General features: G+C 45.7%; 2 protein-coding genes across 5 annotated transcripts in view; both read right to left on the minus strand.

Moving 5' to 3' along the window:
- The window catches only part of LOC135977343 (uncharacterized), a 371,747-nt gene that overhangs the window by 107,193 nt on the left and 248,909 nt on the right, over positions 1-15,645 (minus strand). The gene's annotated exons all lie outside the window — the stretch shown is intronic.
- Positions 1-15,645, minus strand: part of LOC112061095 (zinc finger protein 436) — a 37,354-nt gene that overhangs the window by 15,665 nt on the left and 6,044 nt on the right. For 3 of the 4 annotated variants that reach the window (XM_065577801.1, XM_065577800.1, XM_065577799.1), the window contains exon 2: positions 9,021-9,147. In XM_065577801.1, the coding sequence (XP_065433873.1) occupies positions 9,021-9,141 (121 nt within the window). In that variant the 5' untranslated portion in view covers positions 9,142-9,147. Of the gene's footprint in view, positions 1-9,020; positions 9,153-15,645 lie in introns of those variants that run through there. The other variant, XR_010594798.1, reaches the window with a different exon arrangement.

Below are 15,645 nucleotides of genomic sequence, written 5' to 3' on the forward strand. Positions count from 1 at the left end.
ACTGGAACACAGGACATACAGATCTCTTGGTTAGTCCAGTAAAGCAAAACTGAACTCTATATTCATTTTGGCAGAGTCCTCTGCCCAGCTTTTCCAAAGCCTCCTCGATTTCATCTCTCTCTCTCTGTCTCCTTGTCTCAGTCTTTTTGCCCTGGATAGCAGCAAACTTAAAGCCCTGTTGGTTTGTATCCTAGTTCCTGTGTCCCAAAGTGCAGTGCAGTTGTATTCCCATGTTCTTCTTCCCTTGGATCCCAGTCATTACATGTTAATGCCCAGTCGGAGCTTTCCATTATCCAGTCTGCTTCATTCATATGTGGACAGTTCTTGATTCGTGTATCCATATAAATGGAGATAGGCCTATTGTGACACATGGCCAGCAAGGGTTAAGCAGCTCGCAGGCTAACTGACCCAGATTCAGCCTTTACAGACATGTTCGAAAAGTATATAAATAGTCATTAGGGCCATTCCATGTTAGATAGGCTAGAACTTTGAAATGCAAACCTGTATTGTTAGAGAATTAGAGGTGACACTAATTGTATGGGTTTACTTATTGTAGTAAGATGAGGCCCTGAAACAAACCCTTGTATCAGAGGCCTGAACTAAATAATGGTCAAGACTTTGCTAACAAAGTTAAGCTGTGAGCCAGAGGCAGGCCCGGCTCACAGAAGTTGGCAAGAAGGCGCCTGCTAATTGCACGTACACACATACCTAAAAGTAGTAATATAAACATGTGCCAGGATGGCACCGGAACATTCTGGGATGAACCCATTCCACAGAGATAATAAGGAACAGGCTGACCCATCCTAAAGACAGGGTCAAAAGGATAACGTGATGGATAGACTTGTTTGTTTGAACCCACATGTACCAGGAGAGAGGCAGCACCCTAACACGCAGAGGGGTTGTATTTCAATGTGTCAGGAGTGATGTGTAACTTGTTTGTACCTGTGTATAAGAATGCGTCCCTGAATGGATGTCTTGGTCTGGCCTAGGGGGCAGTGGTAAATCCCGCCCCGACTGAGCCAGTCCATTGGCAGGGAGCACATATGTACTAGCAGAACTGTAGACATCTGATTTGGGGAGCTAGAGACTGTTTTGTTTGGCAATAAACCTGGCTGGGTGCCTTCATACCTTATCAGTGTCTGTGGTCATTGGGGGTTCTCTCGGGGTCTGCCGTGTCAGCGATCTGCGCAGATCTGGGGCAGCACACAGAGGGAACACATACATGCAGCTGACTGTTATCAACATTGGACAGAGCAGAGCAGCCATTCTATTACTATAGCTATAGATTCAGAGATCAAACATTTAGATGAATCTTGAGTGAAATAATGTCATTATCTGCATGTCTCTTTAAAGTTTGATAAATTACCTTATGTTAATCCATGTAGTTAGTTACCAGTGATGTTTAGGAAATAGAATGTTACTTCAAAAGCCTATTGTTCACCCAGGACCGTATGGTCAAGAGACTGCCAGAAAACTGTATAAAAACTCTTGGGACCTGATCCTTTCATCTCAGATCTGCTTGATGCTTTATGCAGGGGAAGCTTCAGTCGTAAGACTGAGATCTCCAGTCTTACCTGGATCACCCTGGATATGAACATTGAATTATAACCTATGGACTAATTCTAAAAGAACTCTTTGCAACTACAGAGCTCATCATCTCTATGAAACTGATCTCATGTCTTTGTGTATACTGATCTTTTAACCAATAGTCTCTTTTCTTTTTAAATACATTTTAGTTTACTTCATAAGAATTGGCTGTAAGTGTGTATTTGGGTAAGATCTGAAATATTCATTAACCTGGGAGGTAAGGTGACTGGTCCTTTGGGATTGGTAGAACTTTCTTACATGATTAAGATTTGAGGAGAGTGAGTTAGCTTTGTGGATGTTGAATTCTCAATGGATATGAGCAGGGCATGATGCATTTGTCAAGGGAGAGAAGAGAATGTTGCAGGAACTGAGACAGGAGACTATGAAAGCCCAGACTAGAGTCTTAGCTTTGTGGATGGACAGGAAAGGCTGCATCTTAGGGACATGATTGCAGAAAGAAAATTCAAGATGTAGAAATCAGCTGAATGTGAGGCCCTTGAGAAAGCCCTGTGTTGCAGCCTATGCGCAGTGCACAGACGTGAGTGACAGAAAGGATGGTGGTGGTGTCTGCAGTGATACAGAAAGGAGGTGGGGGTGGCTTGGGAGAATATTAAGAACTGTGTTCTGGCCATTTTAGCTTTTGAACTTGAGCTGATAGCCAGACATCTCTGAGGAAATGTCCGAGAGACAGGCTGAGATTTCAGTTTGGGGAGAAAGACAGGTTTGGAGCAGAATGTTAGATCTGTGAGTTGCCAGCATAGAGACAGTGCCGAATTTGTGTTTGTGGTTGAGATTACCAGAGATAAGGTACAGAGGAAGAAGAGAAGCTGACCAAGGACAGAGCTTGTGTAAGGCCTGTAGAAGGCTGGAGTGGGGATGAGAAGGATTGTCCAAGGACACACTGAAGGAGAGATTAGAGAAGTAGGAGGAGAAGCAGGGGAGGAAAAAAGATCAGATTTCCAGAAGATGACCACGGTCAGTGGTGTCAGACAGCTGACAGGTCGAGGAGAAGGAGGAGGAAGTACTAGCGCTGAGCTTTGCCAAGGGACAGGTCATTAGAGACTTTAGCAAAAGCAGCCTCAGTGAAGTGCTACAATCTCTGACTCTCTGAAACTTTCCCTTCCTTCCCCCACCAGACCCTCCTACTTCCTAGACTAACCATTCTCCAACCCCATCACTCCCCCTGTCCCTCTAACCTCAGTGTTCCCCTTGCCCAGCTAACCCACATCACCTACCCAACCCTCCCTCAACAACAGCACCACTGCTGGGCCCTCCACCCCCTTTTCCCCATTCCTAGTCTCCCACTCGCCCAGCTCACACCATTACCAGCTCACGGGAGCTCCTCTCCCTGATGCCCTCCATCCTCCTCCTTCCATTGTACCCAAACATCCCTGATTCCCTCTAATCCTAGTCCTCCACACCCCCCTCTCCTTCGTCCCCTCTGCTCTCAGCCCTCCCGCCTATGTGTCACCCCACGAACACCAGCTCCCCATCATCTTCTCCCCTCCTCCTCCTCTCCCTTGTCTCAAGGACTCCTAAATGAGACCCTCACACTGTCTCCTATCCACAGATGGGTGCACCTGATTGCCACATTCTCCATGCATTTACAAAGTTATCATAGCAGACCACCAGCTGCACTAGATTTAAGGTTCAGCATTACTTTCTGTTTAAAGGCCAACTATTCTCATTTCTCTAAAATTTACATGCTTACTCACACTGTCCTGAAATACACTCCTCATCATGTGCGTGCAGGACAGGGTTAGTGGTCCAAAGATGGGGTTAATTACTCCAGAGGTTCCTGAGCTACAGCGCTCCAAAAACGAGCTTTTGACCAAAATCACCTTGCTCTGATAACATTCTGATAACTGTGGTTCTGATTATCCCCTGGCTGCTAGTCACTTGGCATCTACCTCAGCTGGGGTATGGTGCACACTGCCTGTTTGGGGAAGCAGCACCAAACAAGTTAATAACTATAGTGCTTGGAACTTATCATCAGTTTGGCTTTTGCTGATCTGAACATATTGGGTCAGAACAATGGTCCATCTAGTGCAGTATCCTGTCTTCTGGTAGGAGCCAATGCCAGACGCTTCAGAGGGAATGAACAAGGGTGACTAGATAGTAAGTGAGAAAAATCAGGACAGGGGTGGGGGACAATAGGTCCCTATATAAGAAAAAGCCCTGAATATCGGGACTGTCCCTATAAAATCGGGACATCTGGTCACCCTAGAATGAACAGAAGGAGCTAATCGAGTGATCCATCTCCTGTCATCCACTCACAGCACGTGGCAGTTAGAGGCCTAGGGCCACCCAGAGCATGGGGTTGCATCTCTGACCATCTTGGCTAGTAGCAGTTGATGGACCTATCCTCCATGAATTTATCTCTTTTTTAACCCGGTTATAATTACAGCCTTCACAACATCCCTGGCAACGAGTTCCACAGGATGACTGTGCATTGTGTGAAGAATACTTCCTTTTGTTTGTTATAAATCTGCTGCCTATTAATTTCATCACATGACCCCTGGTTCTTCTGTTATGTGAAGGGGTAAATAACACTTCCTTATCCACTTTCTCCACACCAATCATAATTTTATAGACCTCTACCCCCTTAGTCATCTCTTTTCCAAGCTGAACCCTCCCAGTCTTTTTCATCTCTCCTCATAGGGAAGCTTTTCCATAACCCTCATCATTTTTGTTGTCCTTCTCTTCACCTTTTCCAAATTTAATATATCCTTTTTTGAGATGGGGTGACCAGAACTGCACATAGTATTTAAGGTGGGGCATACCAGGGATTTATATAGTGGTATTATGATATTTTCTGCCTTATTACCTACCACTTCCCAAATGGTTCCTAACATTTGGTTAGCTTTTTTGACTGTCACTGCAGATTGAGTGGATGTTTTCAGAGAACTATCGACAACGACACCAAGATGTCTTTGTTGAGTGGTAACAGCTAATTTAGACACCAACATTTTGTATCTATAGGGATTGTTTTCTAATACGCATTACTTTGCATTTATCAAAACTGGGCAACAAAATGGCAGATGAAATTCAATCACCCAATTTTTTGAGAACCCTTTGTAACTCTTTACAGTCTGCTTTTGACTTAACTATCTTTACTAATTTTACATCATTTGCAAACTTTGCCATCTCCCAGTTTCCAGTTCATTTATGAATATGTTGACCAAGAGTGGCCCCAGTACAGATCTCTGGGGGACCCCACTCTTTACCTCTCTCTACTGTGAAAACTGACCATTTATTCCTACCTTTTGTTTCCTTTCTTTTAACCAATTACTGACCTACGAGAGGACCTTCTCTCTTATGCTAGGACCGCTTACTTTGCTTAACAGCCTTTGGTGAGGGATTTTGTCAAAGTCTTTCTGAAATTCCAAGTACACTATATCCACTGGATCACCCTTGTCCACGTGTGTTGACCCGCTCAGAGAATTCTAATAGATGGGTGAGGCATGATTTCTCTTTACAAAAGCCACATTGACTCTTATCCAACAAATCATTTTCATCTGTGTGTCTCATCACTCTGTTCTTTACTATAGTTTTCAACTAACGTGCCTGGTACTGAAGTTAGACTTACCAGCCTCTAACTGCCAGAATCGCCTCTGGAGCCCTTTTAAAAAAAATTGGTATTACATTAGCTATCCCCAGTCATCTTGTACAGTGGCTGATTTTAGTGGTAGGTTATACACTGCAGTCAGTAGTTCTGCACTTTTCATATACGAGTTCCTTCAGCACTGTGGGGTGAATACCATGTAACCCAGCTGACTTATTAATGTTTAAATTATCAATTTGTTCCAAAACCGCCTCTATCGACACCTCACTCTGGGACATTTCCTCAGATTTGCCACCTAAAAAGAATGGTTCCGGTGTAGGAAAGTCCCTCACATCCTCTGCAGGGAAGACTGATGCAAAGGATTCATTTAAGCTGCTCTGCAATGGCTTTCACTGCCTTCCGTGCTCGTTTAGCATGTCAATCCCTAGCGGCCCCACTGATCCTTTGGCAGGCTTCCTGCTTCTGATGTACTTCCAGAAACAAATTGGTGATTGTTTCAGTGACTTTTGCTAGTTGCTCTTCACATTTTTTTTGGCCTGCTCAATTATACTTTTACATTGTACTTGCCACAGTTTATGCTCCTTTCTATTTTCCTCAGTAGGATTTGCCTTACCATTTTTAAAAGATGCCTTTTTGCCTCTCACTGCCTTATTTGCTCGGTTGTTTAACCATGGTGGTATATTCTTGGCCCTCTTACTATTTGGGGTTTTTTCCCATTCAGATTATTCATTTATTTTGAGCCTATATTATGGTGTTTTTAACAAGTTTCCATGCAGCTTGCAGGCATTTCAATTTTGTGAGTGTTCCTTTTAATTCCATATGACTAGCTTTCCTACTTGTTTGTAGTTCCCTTTCTGAAGTTAAATGCCACTGTAGTGGGCTTCACAAAGATGTTAAATTTAATGACATTATGATCTCTATTCCCGAGTGGTTCAGCTGCATTCACCTCTTGGAACAGATCCTGTGGATCACTCAGAACTAAATCAAGAATTGCCTCTCCCCTGGTGGGTTCCAGGATTAGCTGATCCAATAAGCAGCCACTGATCGTTTCTAAAAGCTTCATCGCTGCATTCCGTCCTGAGATGACATGCTCCCAGTAACTATGGAGATAGTAGAAATCCCCAATTATGATTGAGTTTTCTATTTTTATACCATTTCTAATCTGCCTGAGCATTTCACAGTCACCATCACCATCTTGCTCAGGTGATGAGTAGCATATTCCTACTGTTATACTCTTATTAGTCAAGCATGGAATTTCTATCAGTAAAGATTCTATGGTGCATAGGTGCCGACTCTGTGGGTGCTCCGGGACTGGAGCACCCACAGGGAAAAATTGGTGGGTTCCCACCGGCAGCCAAGCTCCCCGCCCTGCCCCAGTTCACCTTGCCTCCACCCCTGAGCGCGCTGCATCCCCGCTTCTCCTCCCAGCACTTGCTGCAGCAAAACAGCTGTTTTGTGGCGTAACAAGCTGTGGGAGGGAGGGGGGAGGAGCGGGAACGCGGTGCACCCAGGGAAGAGGCGGGGTTGGGGCGGGGAGTTAGGGAAGGAGTCCAATAGGGGCAGGGAGGGGGCAGAGTTGGGGCGGGGACTTTGGGGAAGGGGTTGGAAAGGGGGTGGGGCAGGGGTGGAGTCAGGGCAGGGCCGGGGGCGGGAGGGGGTCCAGTACCCACTGGCGCCAAGAGAAGTTGGCGCCTATGCTATGGTGCAGTTTGATTCACTGATTTTTTTAAAAGTATATTTGACCCTCTGTTTCCTTTCACATATAGTGCCACTCTCCTGCCAACACAACCTACTCTGTCATTCCTATATAGTTTGTATCTTGGTATTACCGTGTCCCATTGATGCCTACTATATCAATATCTTCATTTAAAACCAGGCACTCAAGTTCATCCATCTTATCATTTAGCCTTCTTCCATTTGCATACAAGAACTTGTACAATTTGTCGATATTTAGTTATCTGCTTTGATGTGATGCAATTGAATAGGACTCCTTCTTCAGCTACTACCTGTACTTTATGAACTTCTATCCTCTCCACTTTACTAGGATATAGAGAATCCCCATTAAGGGATCCTCCCCTAAGGGATGGCTCTATCCGAACCTTGTGATCCTCCACAACTCTTGTCTTTTCCCCCAGACCTTAGTTGAAAAAAAAAAAAAAATCAGAGGAGATTTTAATTTTACATGCCAGAAGTCTGGTTCCATTTTGGTTTACGTGGAGCCCACCCTTCTTGTACAGGCTCCTCCTTTCCCAAAAGGTTCCGCAGTTCCTAATAAATCCAAAACCTTCCTCCCCACACCATCATCCAATGACGAGTCAAAGAGACTGAAATTCACAGGTCAGCACATGAAGGTCTTTTAACAGCTGGGGGGTTTCCAGCAATCTGCTGTCACAGTAACTGGCTGGCTCAAGGGGACATGCTCTGGCCATTGAACCTGAGCCACATCATGCATTTGAGTCCGAGCCCTTCACTGACAGCTTTCTGACAACGTGTGAAACTCCTTCAGAATGTAAACTTTGTCCTGATGCCCAAATGTCTGTGTTAAGAACAATGTTTTGAAGTGCTCTAAAATCAACATGGAAATATTGAACTGGTAGCTTAATAAGAGTTTTGCAAGCGTTGCTCTGCTGGCTGGTGGTGTGAAAAATCACATCCTTACCTGACATACCTTACTGAAAAAAGCTGTAATGTAGACACATGTATAGTGACAAAAACTCCATTAAAAAGAAATCAAGGAAATTAAATGCCCACACACTACATTAAAGCAGAGTTAAGGTTGCCCAGTGCTGCCTCATGCCCTTTGAGCATGTGAATGGTGATGAAAGTGAAAACCTCCAAAAACCAGGAAATGAAGAACTGAACTACACACCACCCTGGCAATGCAACCTGAATTCTGCTCCTTCCCCCTAACCCTGGAGCTGGAAAATATCACTGGGAATAGGTCAGTAAGAGTGATGCAAAGGTTAACCAACTACCAGGGAAGTGGAAAATTTTCCTTTTCTTGAACTCTTCAAGTCTACAGCAGAGGCTTTTCTGGAAGATGTTTTCATCAAAACAGATGGTATTCAGCTCACTACAATGATAACTGGATGAAACTGTCTGGCCTGTATTATACGGGAGGTCAGACTAGGTGACCTAGTAATATCTCCTGACCTTAAAATGTACTGATCAGTAATCAATAGGAGGAAGGACTCAGAGAACAGGCCATTGTTGGTGTGTGTTCTACAGGTTTGAATACCAGCATTTAGCCCCATGCACTGCAGCCATGCGCACTGTGTCAGCTGTAGCGTTACATGACCAGTGGAGGGAATCGCTGGAGCAGCTGGGCAGAGCTGTGACTGTGATTTGAAGACAGGTGCATGTGAAACTTCCTCATGTCAGTGCTGAGTGATGTAGGATGTGTCAATAAAGGTGCACAAGGGGGTGTTCTTCCCACGAGGATTGTCAGCACTCTGGTGGCGCACATGCCGGTGGTCTCCAGAGCTCAGCGAAGGGTACGTGAAGGCAGTGACTCAGAAGGACTCCTCAGTGCAAGGATAATGGTAACATTTGGAAAGTCTGTGATGGATTGTGTGCACTAGGCTCAGTGTTTGAGTGCAGGCCAAGTGTAACTCGCTTCTGTTCCCTGCACTGGGACTAATCCCAAGCTTTGCCTCAGCAAAGAGAAGATGTTGGACTCTGTGCTATACTGCTCCTGTACTCTGTTCCCAAAGTGTTGTGTAGCAGGGCAGGGCCAAGTGCTAGTATATGTGTCATTGGCCTGTTGGAGTGAAACAGAAACAGGGCAGAGTTGAGGTTCCATTGTGGGGTGTTGTAAACCTTAACTCTTCTTTCCCCTTCTAATAACCAAGGGGACAGGAATCCTTACCCAGCGAGGTCACGGTCTCATAGTTCTCCTGCATGACGTCTCTGTAGAGGGCTCTCTGAGCGAGGTCCAGCAGAGCCCACTCTTCCTCGGTGAAATACACAGCCACCTCCTCGAAGGCCATTGGCCCCTGAAAGAGCAAGAGCCCCTCACTCAGTCCCTGCTGCCCACTGACAACCCCACTGTTCACAGGGGAGGGGCCAATCACTTGGAAGCTGTGGGAGGCAGGCAGGCGGCATAGTTCCACCCACACCCCATCACATGACAGCAGCCAGGAAACATCAAGGCGAGGGGAAACAAAAAGCACCCCCACTCCTCCCAGCAGAGAGACGGGGCAGAAGTCTTCACATTCATCACTCACGTACTAGCCAGAGGCTGATACAGGAGATAGAGCCCCAGCAGAGTCCAGGGACAACTCCCTGGTGTGAATCGCAACACCCTCCTCATTGCCAGCAACTGGATGGGAGGGGATGGGGTGTCTTCCCTGGGCCTCACTCATGGGGGCCCCTTTATATCTCACAGCAGCCTGTGGTTTGTAGGTTCAGACTGCAGTACTGGAGTCTGGTAAGTTTTCCCAACCAAGTCCAGGGGTTGTTTCCTGTTCTACAAACTAGGGAATTCCCACCTACAAACCCCAAGGGTCTGTTACTAGGATCTAGGCCTCACAGTAACCAAATCTAGTATTGATGTTACGCTGCAGCCTGTTAGGGTAAAGGGGACAATTGGGGACATGTCAAAACAGGAAATAATTTCACAGCACAATTCCCCCCAGGCTCGTTCCCTGCACACGGATGTTCTAGACTGTCCTGCAACTAACCGAAAAATTCAAAACACAGTTAGTAACGGGGGAGACTTTATCTACCCAGACATCTGTCATAAAAGGTATTGAACCAAACACAAAGTGTCCAATAAGCTCCTGGAATGTAGCGGGGACGTCTGTTTCCTGGGAGGATGGAAGAAGTAACTGGAAGACAGCCATTTTAGACTGGATTCAACTAACAAGAAGGAATTAGTTATAAAACTGAAGGTGGAAAACAATAGGGGTAAAAGTGATCATGAAATGAGAGATGTCAAGATTCTATGAGACGGAAGGCGTGAGAGTAACAGAATAAGGACAATGGGCTTCAAAACAGAGCAAGAGACGGGTAAAGGAAGGTGTAGCTCCTCTGCTTACCAGGGAAGGTGAGCTCATAACAGAGAACATCAAGAAGACTAAGGCGTTTAATGCCTTTTTACATTTACTAGAAAAAGTTTAATTGTGACCAGATACTTAAAACAATTATTCTTAACCAAGAGGAGGAAGGAACAGAAACCACGAGAAAATAACAGATTTAAAATAAGTGGATAAGTTACATGTATTACAGTTAGCAGGGCCTAATGAAATTCATCCTAGCATACTCCGGGATTTAGCTGAAGCAATCTTGGAACAATTAACAATTATCTTTGACAACTCCGGAAGGATGGTGAGGTCCCAGAGGACTGACAAAGAGCAAACATAAAACCTGTCTTCAAAAAGGGGAACAATGAAGACCTGGGGAATAAAGACCAGTCAAGCCTTACTTAGATACCCCGAAAGAAAATTGTATTAAACCATCAATGGATAAGCACCTAGAGGATAGTAAAGTGATAGGTTGTAGCCACCATGGATTATCAATGATTTATTTACTTAAGAATCCCCAGGTATCACATTGGAGAGAAAAACTGCAGCGATTTATACACTGGGGGGGTAAATTAACTATCAACTGTAGCCCATAGATCCAGCTTTAGCATTTATTTTAACATTTATTTTAAGCAGCAGTAATTCAAGGAACCTACAGGCCTGTATCCTGTAAGATACTGGCTTCAGCACTTAGCATAACGCTTGTGGCCTATGAACTCTGGCACTGATAAATGGCCTACGCGTCACCCCTAAGGTTTGGGGAACTGGAAATAGAGTGTCTAAGGGGGAATTCAGTCCATGACAACACCAGCCAACCACAGGAACATGAGCTAATGCCGGCTTTTGGATAGAACATCTGCAGATGCCTCAGCACAGGAGTAACAAGGCAACAAATAGACAAATAGAGTTGTATTAATGATTTCATTAACCTATAGGAGCAGGGCGGCAGGTTTGTATAATTTTTGGTGGTGCCCAGAACGGGTCCAAGTCCCACGCACCATCCACCACACACACACCTGCCTAGGCTCTGGGAGGGGGTTTGGGTGCAGCAAGGGTGCAGACTCTGGGAGTGAGTTTGGGTGCTGGCTCTAGGCTGGGACAGAGGGTTGGGGTGTGGGAGGGGGTGTGGGGCTGGGCCAGGGATGAGGAGTTTGGGGTGCAGCAGGCAGACTGCCCGGGGCGGGGAGCCAGAGAGGACTCCTCCCCCAGCCCTCTCCCTGCTGACAGCAGCAAGCTCCAGGGGAGTGGGCCCCACTTCAGTCCCCCCTGGCATGACACTCACCCAAGCCCCCCCTGGCTGCTGTTCAGGAGGTCCAGCCAGGATAAGCCCCCCCCCGGAGTCACCTGCCGTGGGGAGGGTGGGCTGCCAGGCACCTCCTCCCCTCGCCAGCGCAGCAGCCGCCAGGGCCTGCCTTAAGGAAAATGGTGCCCTGAGCAAATTTGTATTTTGGTGCCCTTTGAGTTTAAGTATTAGTACTTTCACTAAAGGGTGTGTATGTGTGGGTGTGGGGGGGGGCTGCTGTGAAAACTCTAGGGTTTTTTTGAGGATAATTTTGAAATTAGCTGTTGATTTCACTGTACATACACAAATCCACAAATATTTCCATCAGTAATAATTAAATTATTTACACATTGGGAAAGCAAGAAAAATGCTGCTTGAGAACTTGTTAGTCAAAATTCGGGACATAAACTTGTGAATTGGGCTTGTTACAAATGAACCAGTGAATGAATAGTGAAATCAACAAATCCTTTCTGGTTTTAGGATCCTTATTTTGTATATCTTGACATGTGATATTCATAGAATCATAGAATCATAGAATATCAGAGTTGGAAGGGACCTCAAGAGGTCATCTAGTCCAACCCCCTGCTCAAAGCAGGACCAATTCCCAACTAAATCATCCCAGCCAGGGCTTTGTCAAGCCGGGCCTTAAAAACCTCCAAGGAAGGAGACTCCACCACCTCCCTAGGTAACGCATTCCAGTGTTTCACCACCCTCCTAGTGAAATAGTTTTTCCTGATATCCAACCTGGACTTCCCCCACCGCAACTTGAGACCATTGCTCCTTGTTCTGTCAGAACACTTAGTGGTTTGTGCTGTTTTGTTGTGGTCATGTTGGTACCTGGATATGAGAACCACAGGGTGTGGGTGAGGTAATATCTTTAATTAGACCGACTTTGGTTGGTGAAAGAGACAAGCTTTCAAACCCCACAGAGCTCTTCTCCAGGGCTGTGGAGCTCAAAAGGGCACATCTCTTTCACCAACCAAAGTTGGCCCGAACAAAGTTCTTACCTCACCCACCTTGTCTCTCTGTTTGTGTCTTAACAGCTTTAAAGCTTGAACTCTTTGAACCTCAACTTCTACTGTCATCAAAACATTATCTGACCTCCCCCCATAATTTCCCACAACTGTGAAAATTAAAAATTATAAAAAGACAAAAAAGCTTAAAAATAAACAATTGATATTATACCTCAAACTTATAAAGAAATAAAAAGTGCATTCTACCAGGCCTATTTATAAACCAGAGCAGCAGAGATGAAGCGGGGGGGGAGGGAAGACAGGGCAGAGCCTATAACCCCACCAGAGTTCTCATTCAGGCCTTGGCGACACTGGCGCTGTACAGCGCTGCAACTTGCTGTGCTCAGGGGTGTGAAAACGCCCCCCCGCCCCGAGCGCAGCGAGTGCAGCGCTGTAAAGCACCCGTGTAATCAGAGCCTGCAGCGCTGCACGCTCCCTCGCAGCACTGCAAGCTATTCCCCTCGGAGAGGTGAGTACATACAGCACGGCGAGAGAGCGCTGGGAAGTCCCGAGTGTAGCCAAGGCCTCAGTTTAAGGGCCTGATTGAAATTGTAAATCACAACTATCACACATTGTCCTCAGTCCCATCCTCACACTAACAGCAGGAACCCCAGTGACTTCCAGAGGATGAATGAGGTTTGCAGGACATGGGATTAAGATGGGAGTAAAGAAAGGCATTTCCTTATTCCTAATCTTGATGCAGTATAGAAATGAGCTCTCAAAACTGGAGACTCTCATACAAAACCAACCTTCCACTCAAACTTCCACACAGCTGGACTTTACAAAAACGAGACAAGCCATTTACAACGCACACTTCACTTCTTTACCTGTCATAAGGGGCTACAACAGTGGTACCTTTAACTCACCCAACAATACTGTTAATCTCTCCAACCACACACTTAGCACGACGGAAGAGGACTCTCTCGGGGACTCTCTTTCTGCCCCACCACCCCCACGCACATGATACAGTTCTGTGGTGATCTGAAAGCCTACTTTCGCCATCTCCGACTCAAGGAATATTTTCAACACACCACTGAACAGTGCACTGACCCACAGGAACCCTCCTGCCAACACTGCAAGAAGAAGAATTCTGCGTGGACTCCTCCTGACGGTCGAAATGACAGACTGGACTTTTACATAGAGTGCTTCGGCAGACATGCTTAGGCAGAAATAATGAACAAACAGTATCACTTGCCCCATAACCTCAGCCGTACAGAATGCAATTCTATCCACAGCCTCAGAATCAACTCTGACATTATAATCAAAGGGGCTGACAAAGGAGGTGCTGTAGTCATAATGAACAAGTCAGATTATGAACAGAAGGCTGCCAGGCAACTCTCTGACACCACATTCTACAGGCCACTATCCTCTGATCCCACTGAGGAGTTTCAAAAGAAACTACACCATCTGCTCAAGAAACTCCTTCCTATATCACAGGAACAAATCTACACAGACACACCTCTAAAGACCCGACTAGAGGTATTCTATCTGCTACCCAAGATCCATAAGCCTGGAAACCCATCATCTCAGGCATTGGCACTCTTACAGCAGGATTATCTGGCTATTTGGACTCTCTCCTCAGACCCTACACTACCAGCACTCCCAGCTATCTTCGAGACACCACCGACTTCCTGAGGAAACTACAATGCATTGGTGATCTTCCTGAAAACACCATCCTGGCCACGATGCATGTAGAAGCACTTTATACCAATATTCCACATGAGGATGGACTACAAGCTGTCATGAACAGTATCCCTGAAGAGGCCATGGCACACCTGGTGGCTGAGCTTTGGGACTTTGTCCTCACCAACAACCATTTCAGATTTGGAGACAAGTTATACCTTCAAGTCAGCGGCACTGCTATGGGTACTCGCATGGCCCCACAGTATGCCAACATTTTTATGGCTGACTTAGAACAACACTTCCTCAGCTCCAGTCCCCTAGTGCCCCTCCTCCACTTGCGCTACATTGACGACATCTTCATCATATGGACCCACGGGAAGGAGGCCCTTGAAGAATTCCACCTGGATTTCAACAATTTCTACCCCACCATCAACCTCAGCCTGGACCAGTCCACACAAGAGATCCACTTCCTGGACACTACAGTGCAAATAAGTGATGGTCACATAAAACCTACTGACCGCTATACTTACCTACATGCCTCCAGCTTATATCCAGGACACATCACACGGTCCATTGTCTACAGCCAAGCCCTAAAATACAACTGAATTTGCTCCAATCCCTCAGACAGAGACAAACACCTACAAGATCTTTATCAAGCATTCTAAACTAAAACTACAATATCCACCTGGGGAAGAGAGGAAACAGATGGACAGAGCGAGACGGGTAACTACAGGACAGGCCCAACAAGGAAAATAACAGAACACCACTGGCCATCACGTACAGCCCCCAACTAAAACCTCTCCAGCACATCAACAACGATCTACAACCTATCCTGGAAAATGATCCCTCGCTCTAACAGATGTTCGGAGGCAGGCCAGTCCTCGCTTACAGACGACAGCCCCCCAAGTTGAAGCAAATACTCACCAGCAACTACACACCACAGCACAGAAACACTAATTCAGGAACCAATCCCTGTAACAAACTTCATTGTCTACTCTGTCCCCTATCTATTCTAGCGACACCATTAGAGGACCCAACCACATGAGCCACACCATCAGGGACTCGTTCACCTGCACAGCTACCAATGGGATCTATGCCATCAGGTGCCAGCAATGCTCCTCTGCCATGTACATTGGCCAAACCAGACTGTCTCTACGTAAAAGAATAAATGGACACAAATCAAACATCAGGAATGGTAACATACAAAAGCCAGTAGGAGAACACTTCAATCTCCCTGGACATTCTATAACAGTTTTTAAAGTAGCCATCCTTCAACAAAAGAAACTTCAAAAACAGACTTCAAAAGAGAAACTGCAGAACTAAAATCCATTTGCAAATTTAACACCATTAATTTGGGCTTGAATAGGGACTGGGAGTAACTGGCTCACTACAAAAGCAACTTTCCCTCTCTTGGTATTGACACCTCCTCATCAATTATTAGGAGTGGACCACATCCACCCTGACTGAATTGGCCTTATCAACACTGGTTCTCCACTTGTAAGGTAACTCCCTTCTCTTCATGTATAATAATACCTGCATGTGTAATTTTCA

This window comes from Chrysemys picta, chromosome 24 (assembly GCF_011386835.1).
Source record: "Chrysemys picta bellii isolate R12L10 chromosome 24, ASM1138683v2, whole genome shotgun sequence".
In the NCBI taxonomy this organism is placed as follows: domain Eukaryota; kingdom Metazoa; phylum Chordata; order Testudines; family Emydidae; genus Chrysemys; species Chrysemys picta.